Raw genomic sequence first — 25,128 nt, 5'->3', positions numbered from 1 at the left:
TTGCTAAAACCTAGCACATTGCACAATGGGATGATAAACTCTTGGATTACTTTATAGGTGAGAAAATGGAATTGTATGGATGTGATGTAGCGAAATCTTAGTAATTTGGAGGTGGAAGAGTTTGAGGACCTAATTACCACAATTGACCAAGAGGAATAGGGTTTTGGAGAGGTACACATAAGAATATTGGCTATGGACAATACTATGGCGCTTAGGGACTTAGGGAGTACCAATCTTTTTATGGATGGGCCCCTTTCTAATACTGTAAGTTTTTTCGTTTGGAGTACAAGTAGTTGTCAGTCATTCATCATGCCAGTTTATTGTTAATGAAACATATGTTTTACAAGCCATATTAAAAATAAAAAATAAAATGAAAAAACGAAAAATGGATATTATGTTCAACCAAGGCCCAAAATTTCGATATCGGTTAATATATCGGTGTACCCAAAAACCGAGATATATCGGATATATCGGATATTTTGGTTTTTTTGGTGACCAGTCCAAAGTTTCTAAAATATCGGATATCTCACTGATATATTTCGGATATCTCGGATATCTCGGATATATCGGATATTTCGGAAATTTCAATAAATAATTGGTCAAAAAGTCAACTGATATATATATCGATTATCTTGGAAATATCAATTATATCGGCGATATAAACTTTCATATCGAAAATTCCGATATATCTCGGAAAAAAAGGATTCAATATTCGGTGGATATATATCGAAAATATCGATATCGGTGTACCAATTTACCAAGATATATCGGCGAGATATCGGATATCTCGGCGATATTTTGAGCCATGTGTTCAACATGGTTGACCCTTCAGGCAATCATAGTCTTTGTGGGACATTGGCGATGAATTGAATTATGATTTTCAATGATGTATCTACATGAAGATTCTTCCCTAAAAGGCTGAAACAAAATTATTGTGAGATTTCAAAACTTTTAGGAAAAAGTGTCCAATAGCTTAATTTGGATGAGACATTTTGGGGTATCTTGGCTTTCATCATTGATGGTTTCAATTACGTTGAGGTCATCCTCTGCGAAGATCCTGTTTGAGTCGTTGTCTTGTGTCCGAAAATCCAATGTAAGCAATGATTTGACACATCCCATGCTGGACAACAGAATGAGTAAATGTCTTCTTCCATCAACCGAGTACACCTGTGTCTTACTGTTTGTGAGACATACAACTGACCAATTTTCCATCAACGGAATGGTTTGTTTAGTTTCCGACTCCATTTTTCTTTTGTAGTTTATTGTCAGCTTGTTTTGGTATTGTGTTACTTGAGAAGGCAATATGTTCCGAACATCTGATACTTGGTCAGCAACGTTATTTTGAAAGTACATTTTACCATTTCATGTACTTTATATGCAGGTTTCAAACTGAAACAATTCTTACTTAGTTGTCTGTTTTCCTCTGTGTTTGAATGCATTAATACATTTTGTGCCTATCTGTTATGTTTCTAGTGATCTCTAAATGTGTGAGTATTTCCACGACAGAGGCATACAAGAATGGGCAGCTGCAGGAATTGCTGGAGAACGCAATGTGCTCTTGATACTGTTGTTGGGATATTTGGCCTTTACAAAGCCAATGATCATTTATTGTTTATACATGATAATGTTTAATTAAATACACGAATCTTATTATTATGCATATGGGTGAACTAATATCATATGATGAAACCATAAGTTTCATAGGTAATAGAATTATAACAATCAAGCATATGAAGAAGAGTAATGCTTGGAAATTTGATTGTATCTATTTACCTAGAATACTCACAGTTAGGGTTGAAGTCGGACGTTTCACTTATAAGACTGTAATATACATAACTACTATATGATAGGATGATGATATCTCAATTATTTGAGTATGACTCTAAGTTTGTATATTGGTGTAGTCACATGACTGACACTGAGGGAATCAAAGTGAGAACACATTATAAATTCGCTGCTAAGGTTAGTGTGCAAATCTTACTCTACCAATTAATCCCTATACTTGAGGAATTGTGAAAATTCATTGTGTCTCAAATTTATTACTTTGAGATGTTAAAAAGTAATGTCAATTCATAGACTAGACTTGACATTTTGGGTAATGAATGCAGGACGTCTTGAATCACGAATTCTAATAAAGGATCCACTACTCTACGGAGTTATGTATTAGGAAATTGTGACATAACTAATTGAGCTCAAACCCAGTCGGTATAAGAAATAGTTTCTTAATACTTAATTGATGTTAAATGTCAAATTGTGTCAATTAGACATGGGTGTGACAGTGAAGAACAAATTCCCAATGGTCTAATTGTGAATACAAGTAAGGTGGAAGGACTTAGATATAATTAATGGTAAGGAAATGATTTTTTTGAAAGTTTTAAGGGCCTTATTGTAAATATGGATTTATTAATAGGCACTTTCCATATTAAAGAGATATATATTAAAACTGTTTTAATATATCAAGTACTTGTATGACAAGGACTTGTCCTCTTAAGATAAGACTTCGAATCCTAAGTGGATTCCACTACACACACCTACGTATTCTCAAAGTTTTTCTATATAAGAGAATGACTTTTTGGAGAAAGGGACCATTAGTTTTTCAAGGAAAAGTACAACTAAAAGTAGGAGAAAAGCAAAAGTATTTTGTGGTGTGTTGTGTGGTGAATATTACTAGAAGGCTGAAGACTACGTGATTTGGATTCAGTTTTGGAAAGTTTATATTTACTGTCAATCTCTAATTTCGACAGCTTTGAAGGTATTTTTCTTTTAATATTATTGCTAAATCTACCATCTTGTGAGATGTCTTGAAACTAACTAATGGTGCGCGTGTTTTCTAGCCACACATTTGCAAGGGTAGAACCGGAACAAACTGGGTGAACAAGTCAATGCAACAAAAAAATCACATAAACTACTATTCCGGGTCAACAAGTTAATCCAACCAAAAAGTAACAAAAAGTACATAACATTCGAGTATGATATATATAGAGTCATATCTATCGATTGATTCGAAGCTAATATGATATATATATAGTGTCATATATGAGATAACATTATCGATCATATATAAAAGTGAGATAACATTCGAGTAAGACATATATAGTGTCATATCTATCTGTGATTGTTGGTACCAAACGTATAAAACTCTAATTGACATATGTTATAAAAAGTAACATAACATTCGAGTATGACATATATAGTGTCCTATCAGTGATTCTTATACTACCCAATGTATTTTATTGACATATGTTATAAAAGGTGACATACAATTCGAGTATGACATATATAGTGTCATATCTATCTGCGATTCACATAACATTTGAGTATGACATATAGTGTTATATATATCAGTGATTGTATCACTTATGACATACTACCAACTGTATAAAACTCATACTAGCATATATTATAAAAAGTAACATAATATTAAATTATGACATATATCTAATTGTGATTGCTAAACTTATGATACCCAACGTATAAAACTCTTATTGACATAGCTTATAAAAAGTGACATAACATTTGAGTATGACATATAGTCATATATATCAGTGATTATAGCGCTTATGACATACTACTACCAAACGTATAAAACTCTTATTGACATACTATCCTCTTAAACAATTGTTTTATTGTACCATCCATAAAGTATGATATACTTTCTGTTTATAGAACATGAGTATGATATACCATAAAGTATGATATACTATAGCCTATATGACATTTTTTATAATATATATCCATGCTTTTTACAATGCAATACCGGGTAGTAGGTCATGTACTCTATACTATGTATGTTACTCTTAACATGAGTAAAACTCGTCACACCCTGATTGTCTATCTACACACGGCAAGTTTATTCAAAAAAAAAACTGGTGCTGCTCTTTCCACACCCCATTTTTTGTTAATATGACCATTATAACCTTAAATAGCTCTCTCCACACCCCATTGTAATTCAAACGAGCTCTTCTCCGTACTTAGTACTCCACCAACACTACTGCCACTCATGCTCTCTGAAATTTCTCTCACAAAATTGTTATTCCCACCAAATTTTCACTTTAAGAATGGACTCATGTGCTGGAAGCAACATTCAAGATAAATTCTCCCGCCAAAATCAAAATGATAACTTTGATTAGTATTAAAAGTGACATGGAGTCAGCTTTAACACTACTGCAATCAAATTATCATTCCGATGATGAACTTTACAACAATGTTGAAATTAGCTATCTGATATGGAGAATAATTTACAACAATTGAGGTAATAATGTAATTTGAAAGCTTGTATTTTTTATTTATTTTATCAATAACTTAGCAAAAACAATTTTTCGTCAATAGTATCTAAGATCAAAGGGTTTACGCAGGTCTTGAAGAAGATCGTCACTCGTTGATCGGATGGTGTTCGGCCGGTTGGTATGATTTGTTGGAGTTGTGGTTGTGATATCAAGGTCCGATAATTTGGGACTTGGGCAAAGACCTAGAGTTTTCTTGAGTTGCGAAAGGAGTGGAAAATTTAGACCATCCATAAAGCCGAAAATATTGAACAAAAAAACGAAAGAATATAGGCAATCCAGTTCGAAAAAATGTGGTCGTCCATTTGTGTTTGAAGGGGAATTCTAAAGCGAAGGTGGATGGATCTTTGAGTGTTATGGGTGGAACTCATAATCATACTATTGGGGAGCATCTTATAGGTCGTGCATTCGTCGGAAGGTTAAAAGCTGAAGAAAAATTGATTGTTCAGATTTGTCTTTGAGTGGTGTTAAAGCCGTGCGTGAAATTTTACCCCTCTTGAAAGAGAGATGACAATAATTTGTCAAACAAAACACTTTATACAATTATCGTCACAAGAATCAGTTGGTTCGGTTGAGTAGAAGAAACCAAATGCAAGAATTTCTAAGAAATTTAGAAGAATTTGGGTACACAGAGTTTCATAGGGATAATCCAGTAACAGGTGAATGTAGAGATTTGTTGTTTGCACATCCCCAATCAATTCATTTGGCAAAGTGTTTTCCCGAGGTCATTGTCATGGATTGCATGTACAAGACGAATGTGTTCAAGATGCTATTGTTTGAAGTTATTGGGTCCACGATGAAGACATTCTGTATTGCTTTTGGGTATTTGGAGAGTGAGAAAGAAGGTTCTTACCTTTGGGTTTTGAAGAGGTTGCGTGATAGTCTTGACTACAAAGCTACTTCTGTAAAGATAATTACGACTGATTGTGAGTTGACACTTATGAATGTGATAGCTATAGTGTTTCCTGAAGCTGCACACTTCTTGTGTCGAGTTCACATCAGGAGGAACATCGAGACAAAGGCTAAAAAAATATTTGAGAAATTTGTTGAGTATGAACAATTTATGTTTATGTTCGAAACAGTGATAACAGCTCGTACTGAAGTTGAGTACTTGGAACACCTACGTTGTTTTAAATTTGAGTACGGAGATCATTATGGTGTTGTGGAATACATAGAAGACCAGTGGCTTTCGAAGTATAAAGAAAGGTTTGTCTCGGCTTGGATAGATCTCCATATGCATTTTGGTACTTCAAACAGTAACCGAATTGAAAGTATGCATTCCTCTTTGAAGAGGCATTTGCGTTCTAGCAATAATGGTAACTTATGCCAAAACTTTAATTTGATTAATAATCTCCTGACAAACCAAGTGACAGAAATTGAAAGTTCTTTTAATAGGAGCTTGAATCTCTGGGATTATCGTTACAAACAAAACACATATGTGCAACTTAGAAGGTACATTTCTAGAGATGCATTGGATTTGATAGCAAAAGAGCTAATAAGGTCTGTACGTGAGGTTGTACCCAGTCTGCCTTCACATCTTTAAATGGATAATCTTCAACCTTGTTGTCCGATTCAATCTAGAAAGCGAATAAATTACTATGTGACATATTGAGGTGTGTTCATAAATATAAAAGCAGTTATAAATATGACACTTTACGTGCTCTAATTGGAAATATGATACTTTATGTGATATATTGAGGTGTGTTAATAAATATGAAAGTAGTTCGGAATATGAAACTTTACGTGCTCTAATTGGAAATATGATACTCCATGTGACATATTGAGTTGTGTTCACGACTGTGAAATCAGTTCTCAATAGGACACTATATGTGGTCTAATTTTTAATATGACAATCACTGTTACATATTGAGGTGTGTTCACTACTATGAAATAAGTTCTGCATATCCCACTTAATGTGGTATATTTTTAAATATGATACTCTATGTAATATATTGAGGTGTGTTCAGTACTATGAAATCAGTTCTGAATAACACACATTACTTAGGCTGCGCTATATAATCATCATATTTAAGTGTCTCAGATAGCCAGATCAACTACCACTATTTACAAATTTACAGCACATAGTTGAAACATGTATCGTAGTATGTATTACTTGTGCGTCTAGGTTTGGTGCATATAGTATAACCTATGAAAGTACTAAGGCAGCTGACTAGTAGTAGAAGCTATCATTTCACGGGTGTCTTGGGTGTGACAGTGAGCATGGTACTTTGAGCGTTGGGTCCTTGCATAGTTCTACAATTGCTACAAGTATATATCTATTTACTTTTGCAATGGCTCAAAAATGAACAACAAAAGAGTAATGAGAGGATTGAGCAAACCCAATAAGTTTCTTAGCCTTGGAAATGAAAACCCACTTTCTTCACTTTTTTCTGATCAATTTCTGTGATTTAATGTTGAATTTACCAAAAAATATATGGCTACGATTGTTGATACTGATTAGTTTAGTGACTAGCTTGTTCTATCTTATCAAGATGGTGTGTTGCTCATTTCTTTTTGTATTCTTGATCGAGAAAAAATAAATAAATCCTAAATAAAATATCATGTACTCGATGTATCTGGATTCTGGATTTTGAATCATTCATATATTTTGTCTTATTATGTGTACTGAGATACTAGTCAGATAATGTGGACCAGATGACAAAATCCATTTGTTTTGACAGCAAAGATTGAAGCATTATTTCAAGGCTAAATCTATGGTGCGCGAGATGTATGGTGCGCCATTACATCTCAGCCACTCATACCAAGGGTGCGTGTGTATTTAATGGCAGAAGTACTGAATCCAAAGGCCCATAACCACCTGCGCACCATACGACCTGCGCACTGAAGACATGCTCTTATTTCAATCTTTGCTGTCATTGTGTCTTCAACAAAAGAAGTATGACATGGGCCAAACTTGAGTTTCAATTGCCCAACTGGATCCCGCCAATAAACAGACCTTTGGTTGGGCCACAACCCACAAGGGGTTATGACAGAAATAGAAATATGACGGTTGGAAAAACATGGAAACCACAATAATAACGACTATTATTTGTTCCAGGCCGTTTTTCTACAACTTGATATTTGAGGGGAATCAAAATTTCTCAACTTTTTTTACCAAGTGGAGAAAGAGAACAACTAAAAGAAGATTCCTTAATCTCAAAACGCTATCTCTCTCTCACACACACACTGACACATGCAAGGCATAGAAGGAAGAGAAGTGGTGGTGGGTGAATTGATGGCGAAGCAATGTGTAGAAGAGGTAGTTGAAGTGGTAAACAATGGTGCAGAACATCATCCTTATGCTTTTCATGTTTCAGTCCAGTTAACTGGTGTTGTTTTCCATAGGTGTTACATCACTTTGCCATAGCCATGTACATATCTCTGACTCAATTGGCATGTTGGAGTATGAGTTGATCCAAGTGCCTTTACTTGGTTTGGTAGTTTAACTTCATTGACAAACAAAGGTAGTGGAAGAAAGTCAAACACACAGACGACACACAGACGACACACTAGTTCTGTAAGATTTATCACAGCACTTGAAGCTCTCAAATTGATAGTAGAAAAGTATGGAAGTACTAATGTATGCATTGCAGGACATTCATTAGGGGCAGGCTTTGCTCTCCAAGTGGGTAAGACGCTAGCCAAACAAGGAGTATTCGTGGAGACACTTGTCCAACCCACCTTCTGTTTCCTTAGCTATGAGCCTAAGATCTATTGGAGAGAAAGCCGGCTTTGCTTGGAAAAGATTCAAATCTATTCTGCCCTCCAGTGCTGGGAGTCGGAGCAACTATGAGGAGAAGCCTGCAATTCTAGCCTGTGTGGAAAATGGGTTCCACATCTATATGTCAATAACATATGTTGCTACTATAATGAACCAGCAGGGAATCCTAATGTCCATGCCAAAGCAGCCGATGACTCTAATAAGGAAAACACCAATCCCTCTCATGGTCAAGCTGCTGCAAAGTTTTTTTTTGTGATGTCCAAGGGAAAACAGAAGTTTCTTGAGGCTCATGGGTTGGAGCAGTGGTGGTCCGATGACGTGGAACTTCAGTTGACTCTTCACAATAGCAAGCTCATAAGCAGCCAGCTGAAGTCATTGTATACCCTCCCGCCGCCGACACCAACTCAAGGAAAGGTTCAATAACAATAAGTGCTTGCGCCCTTTGCTAATTTGTTTTACTTTAATACCATTGAAGTGTAAACTCTCAATTTACAGGAGTCTGTTCCTTTACATCATGTTTTTTTTTTTCTGTTGATGTCCTGAGAAGCTCAAGGCTATGCAGGCATCAAATTCGATTTCATTAATTTTTTAACATTCTTTTTGGTCTTCTTGTACATCTTGAATGCATTTATCTGAATAGCATTTTTACCATCTCTATATTGTGTTGGGAGATTTCACTAGAAGGTCACACCTCAATCTAGCTACTTTCTATCCCAAATGATTTCAACTTGGAGCTCACACCAAGGAAATCACCCACCCAAGACTTTGGTAGTTATCACAACAACCTCAACAAAGCAAAACCACTACAATATCATCACAATCCATGCTTGAACAATAATAATGGAAGTAACAATGCAAAGAGACACAGAGATTTAGGTGGTTCGGTAAATGTTACCTACATCCACACACAAGAGCCAAGTTTCCTTTATAACAAAGATTGGAGAGTTTACAAGAGATCAAGAATCAATAAGAAGAGGCCTCACTCAAACCCTAGCTCAACAGAGCTCCCACAATACCCTAGAAATGAATCTCTCAAAGTTGTCCTTCAAAACCCTAATCTATTTCCTTTATATAGGTGTACATAGACAAAGGGGAAGTAAATGGGCTTGGGCGCAATTGAGCTTCGACGGGCTTGCCAGCGATAGGTGTGTGGCGCGCCTCTTCATTAAAAGCTGGAGCGAGTCGCGGCAGCTTAGGTGTGTGGCGAGCCTCTTCAATAAAAGCCGAGCGAAGTCGCGGCTTAGTTGAAGCGCTTCTTCTTTCTTTAGGCATCAGTTTTGTTGCCCGAAGCGCTTGGCCCATGGACGGCGGTCGGCGCCTCTTCATCGCATTACCGGGGTGAGTGTGGTATCACGGACAACCGGAGCAAAGCTCGACGGTTCCACCAACCCAACAATCTCCCACTTGGAACCTTCCGAGATTCTTCATGCACATCACATCTCAATTGTAACAACTCAATCCAAATCCAAAAACTAAAGAAACACTTCGGCTCATTCATCATGGTCTTCAAAGCAAGAAGACCCAGGTTGAACACAACTTCAACTTCTCGCCGGGCACGGCCTCGGGTCAACATATCCGCCGGATTCTCACTCCTTGGATCTTCTCAAGTGCCAAAACCTCATCCTCCAACAGAGATCGGATAAAATGATACCGGAGACCAATGTGTTTGGTCCTAGAATGAAAAGCGGAATTCTTGGCAAGATGTATAGCACTCGACTATCAGCGTGTAACACACTTCTCTCTTGCTTCATCCCAAGCTCTTCCATCAATCCTCAGAACGGATCATCTCTTTGCTTGCCTCTCAGAGCGGCCACATACTCGCCTCGCGTGGTAGACAAAGCAACAATCTTCTCAGAATCGAAATCCAACTTCGGCTGCGGTAGCACCCCATTGTAAAGACATAACCAAGAGTGCTTCTTCTGCGATCTACCTCACCGCAAAGTCGGCATCCACATACCCTTGCGGGTTCACAACACCCCTTCCATAACATAGGCATTTCTCTCGTAGTACCTCTCGGATATCTCAATATCCACTTCACGGCTTCCCAATGTTGCTTGCCAGATTAGACATAAATCTATCGACGGCTCATCTTTGGGCTATATCCGGACGTGTGCAAACCATGGCATACATAAGACTTCCAATGGCAGAGGCGTATGGTACCTTAGCCATGAAGTTTCTTTCCTCAACAGTCTTGGGAGAGTGTTCCTTGGACAACTTGAAGTGGACTGCCAAAGGTGTGCAAACTGGTTTCGCACTACCCATACTGAACCTCTTCAATACCTTCTCAATATACTTTCACCGAGACAACTCCGAATACCTTTTCGCCTATCTCTTCGATCCTCATCCCTAGAATCTGTTTTCACACCCAAATCCTTCATAGAGAACTCACTTGCTAACTTCTCTTTCAATCTCCCAATTTCTGACATATCAGAACTCGCTACTAACATATCATCAACATATAGCAACAGGATGATGTAGCTGGAGTCGAACCTCTTGAAGTAGCAACAATGGTGGCCGTTGCACTTATAGTAGCCATTTCCTTGCATGAAGTTATCAAACTTCTGCACTAACGCCTAGGGGCTTGTTTCAAACCATACAAGCTCTTTTCGAGCCCGTGATACCATATTCTCTTTACCGCTTCTTGATGAAACCCTCCGGTTCTTGATATAAATTTCCTCAACTAGGTCACCATGGAGGAAGGCGGTTTAACATCCAACCGCTCAAGATACAAATCTTCACAGAACAATACTCAACACCGACCGAATAGTATTGGGTTTCACCACCTGGGGAGAATATCTCGCGGAAGTCAATGCTTTTCGCTTGAAAACCCTTGACTACTAGCCTTGCCTTGTATCTCGGGAACCATCATGTTCCTCTTTGACTCTATACACCCATTTGTTCTCAGAGCCTTCTTGCCCGTGGGTAGTTTGGCTAACTCCCCGTGCCACGGGGAGATGAGGGACTTCATCTCATCTTGCATAGCAAGCTCCCACTTGCTTGCATCACTCACCTCCAATGCTTCATCATAGCATTGAGGCTCGCCACCATCAGTAAGTAGCAAGTAATTCACATAGGTGGAGGGCGGATATCTAGAACTCGGTACATGTGGCCTGGATGTCTTCCTTGGGGCACGAGGTGGAGATGGACTCTGTGGTGTAGTATCCTCATTATTCTCTGAGTCACTACTACTGTCATGCTCTGACTGTGGGGCTCCCACTATACCACGACTTACATCAAAGTCTTCCAACTCAACATACTCTGTGCCGCTCTCTGTACCCGATTCCTTGGTTTCAGGCTTCATCTCTCCCCTTGTACATCACCTTTTCATTAAACACAACATCTCTACTACGAATGATTTTCCGATTTTGATCATCCCAAAAGCGATACCCAAAATCATCACCGCCATAGCCGATGAAGGTGCACTTTAGTGACTTAGCATCAAGCTTGCTTCTAGCTTGGTCACTAATGTGAACATAGGACACACAACCAAACACCTTCAAATGGGAAAGGTTCACATCCTTCGGCTCTCCACACTTCCTCTGGAATCTTAAAATCCAAAGGCACCGATGGTCCTCTATTGATCGTAAGTGGCGTGCTAACACTTTCTCGCCTAATCGCTGGGCAAAGCCAAGCTAGTGTACGATACACCTAGCTCTCTCTGTCGTTGTTCTATTCATCCGCTCTGCAACCCCATTCTGGCTGAGGTGTCCCCGCAAAGTCTTTTCCATCTTGATGCCATTGTCGAAGACAAGACTTTTAAAACCTGAATCCTCATACTCTCCACCGTTGTCGGATCTCGGCTTCTTTACTTTCAAGCTTGTCTCATTCTCAACCATGGCCTTCCAAGTCTTGAACACTTCAAATACTTCCGACTTGTGTCTCAAGAAATAGACCCATACCTTCCTAGTATGGTCATCAATGAAAGTCACAAAATATGACTTTCCGCCAAGTGAAGAGACATTAGTCGCCCCCGGACATCTCAGTATGTATCAACTCAAGCCTTCTAGCTTTGAGTCGACCCATTCTCGAAAACTCACCCGCTTACGCTTTCCAAATACACAGTTCTCCACGAAGTCAATTTCGGTCGATCAGAACTTTGGGAGTTTACGAAAGAGTGAAGGATTTTCATTCCTTTCTCACTCATGTGACCAAGTCTGCGGTGCCAAACATTCGGATCCTCTTTGCCATGTGCCCACGGCGAATCGACTCACAACCATGTGCAGTCGTGTAGAGTACCATCTTTCTTACCATTTGCAACAATCAATGAACCGCCGAGACCTTCCAAGTATCACCAAGTAAAGATCAGAACAAATCCTTCACTTGCCATTGCCCCACAGAAATCAAATTCTTCCTCAAATCCGGAACATGTCTGACGTCCCTCAATAACCATGACGAGCCATTCATCTTGATATGCACATCACCCTTGCCGACAATGTCACAAGGTTGGTCATCACCGAGAAAGACCGTTCCAAGGTCACCTTCGGTGTAGTTCTCAAGGAACTCTCGATGTGAGGTAGCATGGAAAGAGATGCGGAATCAAGTACCCAAGACTCCTTCTTGTGCTCCATGAACATATCAAAGCGTCATCTACCATCTCAACAACATTAGCTTCTTGATGATCTTTTTCTTGTTCTTATTAATGTTGTTGTTGTTTCTTGGTGCCGGGGCAATTGGGGCTATAGTGGCGGGCCTACCACAATTATAGCACACCACTTCACTTATGTCTCGAGGTTTGTGTTCAACGCTTTGCAATTGGGAGGCTTGAGATTTCGATCTCCCCTCCTTTTTTTCTTACTACGACTCTGTTTGACTTTCTTCCCTACTTTCGATTGCTCAATGCCGATTCCCGAAGTTGATCGAAGATGACGGACAATCCTGTCTCCGGATTCCTCAGTTAGTACCATACTAACAACATGCTCAAACTTCAACTTAGTCATTCCCGCAGAGCCACTAATAGCCGCCATAGTCGCCTTCCAACTTGGAGGCAATTGTCCAAGTATCGCCAAAGCTAGCACCTCGTCACTAAATGTAATCTCAACCGACTCCAATTGGTCCTTAGTTTGGTTGAATTCATTTAGGTGATCCTTGAAGGAGGTCCCCTCCAACATTTTCATACTAAACAGCTTGGTGATCAAATAGACTTTGTTTGCGGCCGAGGGTTGTTCATACATCGTAGTAAGTGCCTCCATGAGAGACTTCGCCGTCTTCTCAGTTTTAATATTGAAGGCTACCGACTTCGAAAGACTCAATCGGATTGTGGCCAAGGCCTTTCTATCTTGCAAATCCCATTTATCTTGCGGAATCTCATCGGGCTTCTCACATATCAATGTTTCCATCAAATCCTTTTGATAGAGAACATCCTCAATTTGCATCTTCCAATAGCCGAAGTTTGTTCCGTCAAACTTCTCTATCTTGTAGCTTTCCTTTTCGGTCGTCATGACTTCCACTTGAACCAACGCAACGGTGGAGACTCTCTCAGAGGAATTTCTTCAAACACCTAGCTCTCTCTGTGCCAAAGGTGGAAACTTTCCTCACAACACCTTGTTCCACTGATTCAAAACCGTGCTCCGATACCACTTGTTGGGAGATTTCACTAGAAGGTCACACCTCAATCTAGCTACTTTCTATCCCAAATGATTTCAACTTGGAGCTCACACCAAGGAAATCACCCACCCAAGACTTTGGTAGTTATCACAACAACCTCAACAAAGCAAAACCACTACAATATCATCACAATCCATAGCAACAATAATAATGGAAGTAACAATGCAAAGAGACACAGAGATTTAGGTGGTTCGGTAAATGTTACCTACATCCACACACAAGAGCCGAGTTTCCTTTATAACAAAGATTGGAGAGTTTACAAGAGATCAAGAATCAATAAGAAGAGGCCTCACTCAAACCCTAGCTCAACAGAGCTCCCACAATACCCTAGAAATGAATCTCTCAAAGTTGTCCTTCAAAACCCTAATCTATTTCCTTTATATAGGTGTACATAGACAAAGGGGAAGTAAATGGGCTTGGGCCGCAATTCTGGAGCTTGGCTGGCGCATAGGCATAGGTAATAGCTGTGGCATCTTCATTAAAAGCCGAGCTGAAAAGGCTTTTAGGTTAGGCAGCCCTCTTCAATAAATTTGGGAGCGAAAAGGCGCGCTTAGGTGAGCGCGAGCGCGCCTTCTTCTTTAGGCATCGGTATTTGCTGTTGCGCGAAGGAAGGCCATGGACGGCGGTCGGCGCCTCTTCATCGATGCGGGGTGAGTGTGGTATACGGACAACCGGAGCAAAGCTCGACGGTTCCACCAACCCAACATATTGTTCTGAAGTCGCTTGTTTGTCCTCCTTTCAGATGGTGAGAGTATTCTGATTTTACTTTTATAATGGTGATTTAGGAAAAAAAACATTCAGAAGTAAGGTTGCAGGGAAAACCTTACTTCGGAAATTAAAATCACCTTATTGCCTTTATTGGTTCTTGCACTTTGAGAAATAATACTCTGTTGTGATCAAACTTTTACCGTTTGATAACTAACTCATACGCATTATCATTAGCAGTAACAAACCAAAGTTCAAGAGGCATTACTGAAACATTATCTGCAGTAAGCAGTACAGAAGAACAATATCTGAAAGCTGGACACTCTTGAGGATTAATAATTAAATTGAAAGGATTGAAACTGCTAATAATGGAGAGGGATGTGACCAGTCATGAAATTTCTTGCACTTGAGAAATAATACACTGTTGTGATCAAACTTTTGCAGTTTGATAACTAACTCATACACATTATCATTAGTAGTAACCAACCAAAGTTCAAGAGGCATTACTGAAATATCTGAAAGCTGGAGACTGTTGAGGATTAACAATTAAATTGAAAGGATTTAAAAATTAAGAGGATAAGAAGAAGACTTCACTCCAACACTTTATCCAAATAATTAGAGACTGAGTTAGGAATGAGTATGACTCTAACAAGGTTCTATGATAGTAGCATGACTATTTAGATAACAACATTTTGGTGTTTATGATGCTTAGGGTTAGATAACAAGTCTAGAGGTGGCGGGTTTCTCAGAGCAATTATGGGGTTATTTGCTTAACGATTTTCAAACACTACTGGAAAAAATCACTTCACACTTTCAAGTCGAGAACTCAGTACTATGATGCTGGACAACCACTAATATTATGGCAATAATGGAAAAGAAATCAAAAGGCAGCCTGCATTTTTCTTTTTTTTTTCCTTCTTTTTGCCCTAACAAAAGAGGAATGTGATCCATTAGATAATCAATATAAGAGTACAGCCAGATGGGAACTTCATACAAGAACCTCCAAGAAACTATCTTCTCAAAAATTACAATCACATGTTTTTCCTATGTTTGCTACCACATGAGTGCTCTCAAAATTAACATAATGGCATTAAACTCAAACTTCATACAGCATATACTGTGGTCAATGCCTCTTTGTTTTAGTCTCACTCTTGGCCAGCGCCATCCCTGAGAGCTTATTAATCTCATACAGCAGAGCAGCAGAAAACAAAAAACTGTACAAGAGTAAGATACACAAACATTAAGATGCACGAGCTAACAAGAGTAAGATACACAGACATGACATATTCACATCTATAGTAGGCTTTTGCTCACATTTGAACTATTCAAAACAATCAAAAGCAACTCGCCCAGCAATTCTACGTCTTAAAAAATGTCTCCAGAAAAATAACAACTTAACAAGAATCACAATAATACAGCTATTCTACATGAATTCCAGCTTGTGAGGGAAGGTTCAAGGTTGTAGACATTCTTGGTTCAAGTCTAAGCAAGGGCCGAAAGTCATTTTTTTGAATGAGTTACAAACTTAGAAAGAGCCAAGATTAATAACCATTAGTAATCTTATTTGAACACTTCTATTTTTATAAAAACAGTTCCATGGGCTATTTGTTGCATTGTTTGTGTACTTTTTGTCAGAAATGATCTGAATGACCATGAACTCCCGAACATCCTAACAATCTTAATAATGGTAACGTCTCCATTTCTGCCCCTAATATAGATGAACTAATGTCGTGTCAATTAAATAATCTAGTATAACCTAATGTCGTGTTCACATAACCCACCAGCCGGGAAAGGAATTCCCAAAAGAAGTGCCAATTGTTTTGAATTTTCGATTTTGGGCTGGGTACTCAAATTAGACTTGCAAAGTATCGGGCCTTGACTTAATTACCCAAGAAAAAAAATCCACTCCCAGAACCTGTCTCCATGACTCCATCTAAAGACTAGAGAACTCAGCAAGTCTGCATAACTTCTTACAAAAACTTTAAAAAACAGACCCAACAGAATTAGTCTATCAGATGATCTCAATAGCACCATGAAAAGCGATCGAGTCACAGCACTCCCCCTCACAATCCGCAACCACATACTCTCATTCCTCCCACTTAAAGACCAAATCCGCAGCACATCACTTTCCACAAAATGGAAAACAGTAGCATCCTTTATTACCCACTTAGATTTCAACCAACTAAATTTCCCCGACACGGTAGTAAAAAGTCATCTCAAAGACATAGTTTACCAAACACTCCTTCAACACAACACCTCATCCGATATTAAACTATTCAAACTCACTTTCCACGTCGACAATAATTTATTTCTCGATATTAAAACTTTCATCACTTTTGCCATCCGACATAACGTTCAAAATATCGATATTTCAGTCTTGTCTGGAAAACTCGATAACTTTTTACCTCGCTCTTTATTTACTACTGCCACGTCTTTGTTTTCCCTTTCGTTTAGTAATCTTAAACTTACTTTACCACAAAACTTACAAGTTAAATTCCCTAGCCTTAAATCTTTATCGCTGTTTACTGTCTCGTTTAGGGATGATAGAGATGCTGTCAGGATTTTAGGAATTGTCCTAGTTTAGAGGAGTTGAGTATAGTGGGTTGTTATTTTACTACTCCTCGTGTACTTCAATTCCCTGGGCCTAATCTTAGGTTTTTGAAACTATTAGGATTGTCTAGGTTTCATGAAATCGACTTTTCTTTTCCTAGGCTTAGGGAAATTGGCTTTGGAAGGACTTTATATTGAGGTATCATTTGATTCAATTTGGTTTAGATAGTGTTATTTGTTTTGTATCGATGAAATGAGACTTGTTTTGTTTTGTTTGTATACTTAGTTTTTGACTAGGCATCAAGAGTTATTAGCGCGTTTGCCTACTTCTTGTGCTACTGTGAAGCATTTGAAGCTTGATCTGTACCCGGATAAAAAGCCGATCGAAGTGGTAATGTTCTTGTTAAGGAGATATCCTAACTTGCAAACACTTTGTATATCTATCAAGGTATTGTTAATTTCACCAAGTTGTTTACGTCTATGATAATGCATTGGTTATTTGGTTCGTTATATATGAAAGTAAACGAAATGTGTATTATTGAACAGACACTTAGTCTTACGAGTATGGGCAACGTGGGAGGACAAATACTATTAGAAGAGTTGAATAGTCAGAGCATGTTGAAGTGCCTTAGAAAAGTTGAAATTAAGTACTTTGGAGGAAGTGGGAGTGAATTAGACCTTGTGAGATTTTTGCTTGGGAATGGGAGTGTGATGAAGGAAATGGATATTACCTACTCACGACACAAGCGAGCAGATAAAGCAACCCGAACGTTTTTAAATGACATGGTACTGGCTTTCACCAAAGTTTCTCCTGATGTGGCAATATCATTTTCGTGAATCGTTTGCCGTGATTATGCACAGATATATATTGCTTGTTGACTGGATGTATGTAGTCTTTCAAACTTTTTGGTCTAGAACTTGAAGTCACATTCAAGAGGTATAGTACTTTGTACTGCCTATATATGTACATTTGTCTTATTTAAATGTTTTTAATATATACATATTAGATATTCAGATAGACTTTATATTTTCAGTTCAGATTTACATAAATCCCAAGTTTTTTATGTACTCTTCTTGATTATATTGGTTTTTTGAGATTTAAAGGGGTATCTTGAAGAGCCTGGACGTTTTGCTTCAGTAGGAGTTCAACAGTTCAACCAACTTAAGAGTAGACAATCCTTGCCATTGAAACCAACTAGGAAAGTTCAGTTATGCATAATTGCCTAATCCGGGGTTGCTACTTCTTACTTATGCAAAACCTAGGCTTCAAGCAGGACAATGAACTGGCAAACAAGGTTATTCTTTTTGTATAAAAATTGCATATTTGACACACTCATTATGAAATACGATTTAATTCAATTTCAGAGGATTGTTTTAATTCAATGTCAGAGGACAGTGCTCTACTTGCAGAGTTTGAGTTTCAGAATTTATTCCAGGATTCATTCCATCGACAAGATAAAGTCCCTTAATGACAGGATTGGCTTGTTCTGCTTCCTTCTAGTATAGTGTGTCAGAACTTCTTTCCTATGAGTTTCATGCTAAATTACATTTTATCAGTAAATGTTTTCCTGTTCACAGTTCTAAACACAAGGTTAAGCATTCCAGAGTGTTCGTCGTAGGCTCGTAGCGTTGTGATTCTTTCTGCTCGTAAGAGTCAGGTTATTCATTGACAGGTACTGTGTTCAAGCAAAAGGTTATTCATTGACAGGTTATTCATAGCAAAAGTTTCTCCCAAGTAAAGATATCAATTGGATAGTAACCCAAAACACTGTGTTCAAGTCTGCGGCAAATATGTTTCCTTTTACCTGGTTCATCATCTGTTGCTCTAAGGAATGAACTTTCCAGCATTTTAGAGGTATACCTGTGTAAACTTCATCCTTTTTAGTTTGGGAAGGTATGTTTACCAAGGACGCAAAGAGCCTATTAATATTTGATTTGTGTAGGCAAATTTTCAAAACAAGTTGCTCAACTCTAGGTTCAAATATGGATAAGATAAAGGTCATTAATATGACAAGATTGACCTCTTGTTCTTCCTTCTAGCATGGTGTGTCAGAACTTCTTTCTAAAAAGAGTTGATGCTACATTGAATTGGATAAAATGTTTTCCTGTTCACAGTTCTAAACACAAGGTAAGCATTACAGAGTGTTTGTCGCCGCATTATGAATTTATGCTTCATTCCATTTGTAAGAGTGAGGTTATCTTCTTTGATAGGCACTTCATTTAGTTCATTCTTCAGAACATAGACTCCTTACTCATTATTATGGATAGGAATACAAGTGAGAGTCAACGGTCATCTCTTTTTCTTATATTGGTAATTCGAGGCACTACAGTTATTTTTCTGTAAGCTAAGCAACTTTATCTTCTGAATGAGCCTCAACCTTTAACCTTTTTGCCCCGTTGAAAATTATGCATCATGTAGTGGTCTTCTGTATTACAGTGTGATCTAATGTGATTGTTCAGCCTAGTTGGATGAATGTTGAATAGAGTGGCTTAAGTTGACGAAGTATTCCAGCTGCTAAGGCATTTCGTAGAAAAGATGGTGAATCTGGATGTCCTGTGACTGAAGCCTTTCGGCTGGAAGAGAAACATTTAACAGTATTGACTCTTGCTCAAATTCTGAAACAATAAGAGTAATCCAATGGCAGTATAGGTTTATATGGCTGTCAAAGCTATTGTGGTTTCAGGACAATATTGCTTTCACTAACTTCCAGTTAGAAGCTACCCAGAAATTGGATCGTGTGATATTTCGTCAGACCACGTTTCTAGACTGCATCATTATCTCATATAAGAGTTTTATTACTGTTAGAATTCGTAGTTCCCTAACTCGTCTCTACTTTATTTCAGAAGCTTATCTCACATAATATAAAACTTCTATCCCTACTATAATCTATCTCGGCCCTTTGAATCTATCATTGAATATTATTGGACGATATTGAAGTACAGGCTTTGATCACCATAAGTGCATAAGAATGGAGATGGACAGGATCAGCGATTTGCCTGAACCAATTCGAAGCCACATTCTAGACTTCCTTCCAATGGAAGATGCGTTCAGAACCAGCATCCTTTCTAGACAATGGAGATATGTATGCTTTTCACTTTCCAATCTAACTTTTGATCAACATTCTTTCATGCAAAAGAACTATGGAGATTTAGCCGACAATCTAAATTTTGATCAATTTTCATTCATGCAAAAGAAAAATTCTGGAGAATATGCAGATTTTGTTAATCGGATACTTTCTCATCATGATGGATCAGCTATTATAAATTTTGAAGTCAATAATAACGATTATATGTATCCTGTATCTGCTCCTGATGTCAATGCATGGATCTCGTACGCTGTAGACCACAATGTTCAGAAGCTTCGTATACATGGTTTCTCAACGATATATGATGCAGAACTTTCTGGTGGCCTATTCACATGCATTAGCTTGACTTCGATATATGATGCAGAACTTTCTGGTGGCCTATTCACATGCATTAGCTTGACTTCTCTGACATTGGAAAAAGTTGGACTCGACTTGCCCAGAACTGTTGGATTTCCTCTGCTCAAAACTTTAAAGCTTGATGATGTATATATTCCCTGTGAAAACTCAATAAACAAACTCTTCTCAAACTGTCCTGTACTAGAAAATTTGGCCATCAGAAGATGCAGCTTCCTAAGCTGTAATTGTCGTGAACCTCTTAACATCTTTGTTCCTAGCCTTAAGCGTTTGAGTCTACTGTTTATGCATTATCACAAGAAAACAAATATTTCAGCCCCAAATCTCAAACAATTTGCTTGTCTTGGTCTTCCCCCAGACATCAGTTTAGAGACCCTTTTGTCTCTGCGCACTGCATCATTTATTTGGTCTGTAACCAGGTCAGACCAGCGAGCTTCTTATATTCATTCCGCACATAAAATTGTGGCAGGACTTCGTAATGTGACCGAACTATGCTTATATGATTTCTATATTGAGGTACGTTTCAATTCTTTTTCTTCTCTCATGTAACATTTGGCAATAATGGGTTTGACAATGAGAACTTATATGAAATATCTGCTCAGGCTCTCACCAGCAGGGATCCAGTTTGTCTGCCTACATATTCTACTTTGAAGCATCTCCACCTTCATATGCTTCCCATTGAAAACCAAGTTCAAGCTGTTATCATTTTATTAAAAAGAACTCCTAATCTGCAGACTCTTGGTATCTATGTCATGGTAATACTAGAAATCTTATAAATTTTACATATACCAATATGATATGAGGAGAACTGCGGTTTAGCTCATTTTATTTATTTTTTTCAACTGCAGATGCGAAAAACAATGCAAGATACACTCGTGGAAAAGGAATATTGGCAACCACAGGAGTTGTACTCTGTGCATACATTGAATCATCTTAAATTACTTAAAATCGAGTCACTTCAAGGAACAGAGAGTGAATTTAGACTTTTGAGGCATTTGTTTGAGAATGGTAACGCCATAGAGAGAATGAATATCTGCTATTCAAAAGAAATGACTGAAGCCGGAAGAACTGGTTTTAGCGAGAAACTAATGAAACTAGCAAGAGTTTCAACAGAAGTAGAGATATCAGCTGGTGACGACTCATATAAGCCCCATCCCCACGCTTTCAAATGGCTCACATTTTAGCATGGATTGTAACCCAAAAAAATTACATTCATGTCTGTACCAGATAGTGTTATACAGTTGCAATTTTTTTCCTTTTTCTTGGTAAACTGGTTCATCATCTGTTGCTCTAAGAACGTGCAGTTTCGAGGATTGCTTACTTTTTTAGTTTGGCTAGGTATGTTTAACAATGATGCAACGACCAATAACATTTTGTCATTCGTTTTGCCTCTATCCGAATTACTTTTACTAGTAAACGGGCACATGCGCACGTGCTAGGAAAGAAAATTGGGGTGGAGAAAATCAAAAGAATGAACGCATGTAAATTAGAATAGTAATATATTAAATTTGTTTGAATAGATATACTATGTAACATATTTTAGATTAATATAGGTAGAGGTATGACAAAAAACTTCAATAAGAAAAAAACACTTCAATACGCTAGTTGTGTTCTTTGTCCAATTCAATTTTTGCTGCTTTTCCATGGTGCACATAAATATATTCGAAGAGGTATTTAACAGCCTATAATTTAGTAAATACTAGATTTTGGACCCGGGCATACGCCCGCGATCTATTAAATATTTTGTGTGCTTTGAAAAGGCTTTTATAAAATGTCTCACACAAATTTTGAATCGAGAATATATTTTTATTGAAAATAAATCGAAAATAGATTATGGTGCATAAGTACTTAGAAATTAAGAGATCAAATTGAGATAGCAACTTTATGGTTTAGGATATTAATCCATAATTTTCAAATAAAATTATCTTAAACTCGATCTAGCTTGTATAATAGTGTTTTTAGATTTATGGTGATTTAGCAAACAAATTTTTGAATCAAAATATATTTTTATTGAAAATAAACCAAATATGTTAATGAGCAAATGATTATGGTGCATAAGTACTTGGAAACTAAGGGATCAAATTGAGATAGGTGATTATGGTGTATAAGTACTTGGAAACTAAAGGGATCAAATTGAGATAGCCTCTTCACTTTGTGGTTTAGGATATTAATCCGTAATTTTCAAATAGAATTATCTTAAACTCGATCTAGCTTGTATAATAGTTTTATTAGATTTATGGTGATTTAAACTTATACTAATGTGTACAAATCACTAAAATAGATTGATTGTTTCCATATCCTCAAAGAATACACCACTCTCACTTGAAAAGATTTATCACATGAATTTAACGGTGCCGTTATATTAAATTATTCTAAAAATATTAGCAACTATGCATAGCTATGAGATATGAAAATTATATTAATTACTCAATTAAATTTCTTGCACCATTCTCTATAAAAGGAAGCATCAAACTTTGATAAAACTCATCGACTTCTTTTCATTGTTAGTTTTAACAATAGAAGTTTGATTGAAGTTTTTGAGAATGTCCAATTTGGTGAAGATAATATTTAAGCTACTTGAATAGCAAGGCATTCCCAATCACAATAAAAGAAGTATGATAAACATTACTTAAAATGCAAAACTATATTTGTCGAGACATTTATTCCCCTACATATAATACAAATATATTTTAGGGTTATTAGTTGAATGCATTTGCATCAAGTTTATGATTTTTCATTAATTATTCTTTGAGGTTAGTTTAATGTGAACGTTGCATCAGGTTTCCAAATTCTCATTAATTATTCTTTGAGGTTAGTTCAATGCTTTGCATCAAGTTTCCGATTTTCCATCAATTATTATTTAATTGCAATTGCATCCATTTTATGATATCCGTTACTTATTCATTAAGGTTAATTTTTACAGTTGCATCCAGTTTTTATGTTTAGTTAATTAGTATTTGAGATTAGTTTATTGAATTTGCATAGGTTCTAATATCTAGTTAATTACTCTTTGAGGTTAGTTCAATACATCGCAGATCCAATTTACGATTTCTGTTAATTGTTTTTCTAGGTTAGTTCGATAGTTTACAATTTCTATATAGTTTGCATACATGTAAGAGTTTGTTTTTTAAACTCACTTTCATTTTGGGTTTCTAATTACTCGTAATTACTCATATGAGAAGGCTAAAAACCGACATTTATGCTTTTAGGTCATGCTGATTACGATTATTGAAGGTTAACTATTTTTTTTGAGGATATTTCAATGCATTTGCATCCAATTTCTGATTTCCCATTAGTTAATATCTTATTTTAGTTTAATGCAATTGCATCTAGTTTTTGGTTTTTGTTAATTATTCTTTGAGGTTTTCAAATGCATCCAATTTCGAATTTATGTTAATTGTTCTTTGAGGTTAGTTCAATACATTTGTATCAAGTTTTCGATTTCCGTTAATTATTTTTGAGGTTAGTTCAATGCAGTTACATCACATTTATAATTTCCGATAATTATTCATTTAGGTTAGTTCGGTGTAGTTTCATCCATTTTTCAATGTTTAGTTAATTAGTCTTTGAGATTAGTTCATTGCATTTGGATCTAGTTTTTGATTTCCGTTAATAACTCTTTAAGGTTAGTTCAATACATATGCATCTAGTCTCGATTATTTATGCTTTGAAGTTAGTCCGATGCAATTATATCCGGTTTCGATTTCCGTTAATTATTTTTGAGATTATTTCAATGCATTTGCATTTAGTTTTCGATTTCCCACCAATTATTCTATGAGGTTAGTTTAATGCAGTTGCATTCGGGTTTTTTATTTTATGTTAATTATTTTTTGAGTTTAGTTCAATGTATTTGCATTAGGTTTCGATTTTCGGCTTATTAATTATTATCGAGGTTTGTTTGATGTATTTGCATACCGTTTCCGATTTCCCATTAAATATTTTTCAAGGATTTGTATACAATTTCTAATTTCCCTTTAGTTATTATCTGACGTTAGTTTAATGCAATTGCACCCAGTTTTCAATTTCTAGTTAATTACTTTTTTAGTTTAGTTTATTGCATTTGCATAAAGTTTCCAATTTTCGTTAATTACTCTTTGAGCTCAGTTATGCATTTGAATCCAATTTCCAATTCCGATTTCCTTTTAATTATCCAATGTGGTGTATAATACCAACTTCTACTGATCCATCTGTAGTGTCCTTGCAAACATGACATAAAAAGTCAATTATGTTTGATTTACTATGTGTGATCATTGAAGATTACCAGTTCCTGATTTCCCATTAATTATTCTTTAAATTATGCATGACTTACTATGTAGAATCTTCAAAGATTATCTACTGAACGGGTGTTGTTATATTAATTATTTTGAAAAATATTTGTAAATATACAAAACTTTTATATATTAATATTATATTGATCACTCAACCAAATTTCTTATAACGTGAAAACCTTATTCTCCATTAAAAAAAAAAATAACTCATGTACCTTTAATAAAACCCTTCAACTTCATTTTGTTGTTTAATAATAGAAGTTTGATTGAAGTTTTGTGAGATTGCCTAATAAGGTGAAGTTCATATATATTGTAGCTACTTGAATAGCAAAGAGTTCCCAATCATACGGGGAAGAGATAAGATAAACATCATTTTAAATGCAAAATTATACTTACGAGACATTCCCACAATATATAACCCAACTATGTTTTGAGGTTAGTTTAATGTATTTGCATCGGTTTCGATTTTGAGTTATTTATATTTTGAGGTTAGTTCAATAATTTTGCATCCAATTTCCATTTCCGTTATTTATTTTTGAGATCTTGGTTCAATGCGG

At 36.8% G+C, this 25,128-nt stretch overlaps 1 protein-coding gene and 1 pseudogene across 2 annotated transcripts in view; both read left to right on the top strand.

Annotated features, from left to right (window-relative positions):
* LOC147478555 (F-box/LRR-repeat protein At2g42730-like) overlaps window positions 1–21,689 on the top strand; it is a 62,064-nt gene extending 40,375 nt beyond the window's left edge. The window contains exons 1-6 of one of the 2 annotated variants that reach the window (XM_086584604.1): window positions 16,054–17,062; window positions 17,150–17,311; window positions 17,410–17,800; window positions 17,968–20,819; window positions 20,906–21,058; window positions 21,152–21,689. In XM_086584604.1, coding sequence (XP_086440730.1) covers window positions 19,833–20,819; window positions 20,906–21,058; window positions 21,152–21,487 — 1,476 coding nt within the window. In that variant the 5' untranslated portion in view covers window positions 16,054–17,062; window positions 17,150–17,311; window positions 17,410–17,800; window positions 17,968–19,832 and the 3' untranslated portion in view covers window positions 21,488–21,689. Of the gene's footprint in view, window positions 1–16,053; window positions 17,063–17,149; window positions 17,312–17,409; window positions 17,801–17,967; window positions 20,820–20,905; window positions 21,059–21,151 lie in introns of those variants that run through there. The other variant, XM_086584603.1, reaches the window with a different exon arrangement.
* LOC147478556 (uncharacterized) lies at window positions 4,873–8,655 on the top strand (annotated as a pseudogene).
* Window positions 21,690–25,128: the final 3,439 nt, after the last annotated feature.

The sequence above is a fragment of the Coptis chinensis genome, chromosome 9, assembly GCF_015680905.1.
Source record: "Coptis chinensis isolate HL-2020 chromosome 9, ASM1568090v1, whole genome shotgun sequence".
NCBI lineage: Eukaryota > Viridiplantae > Streptophyta > Magnoliopsida > Ranunculales > Ranunculaceae > Coptis > Coptis chinensis.
Note: the sequence above shows the minus strand (reverse complement) of the source record. Positions and strands in the feature narration are given on the sequence as shown.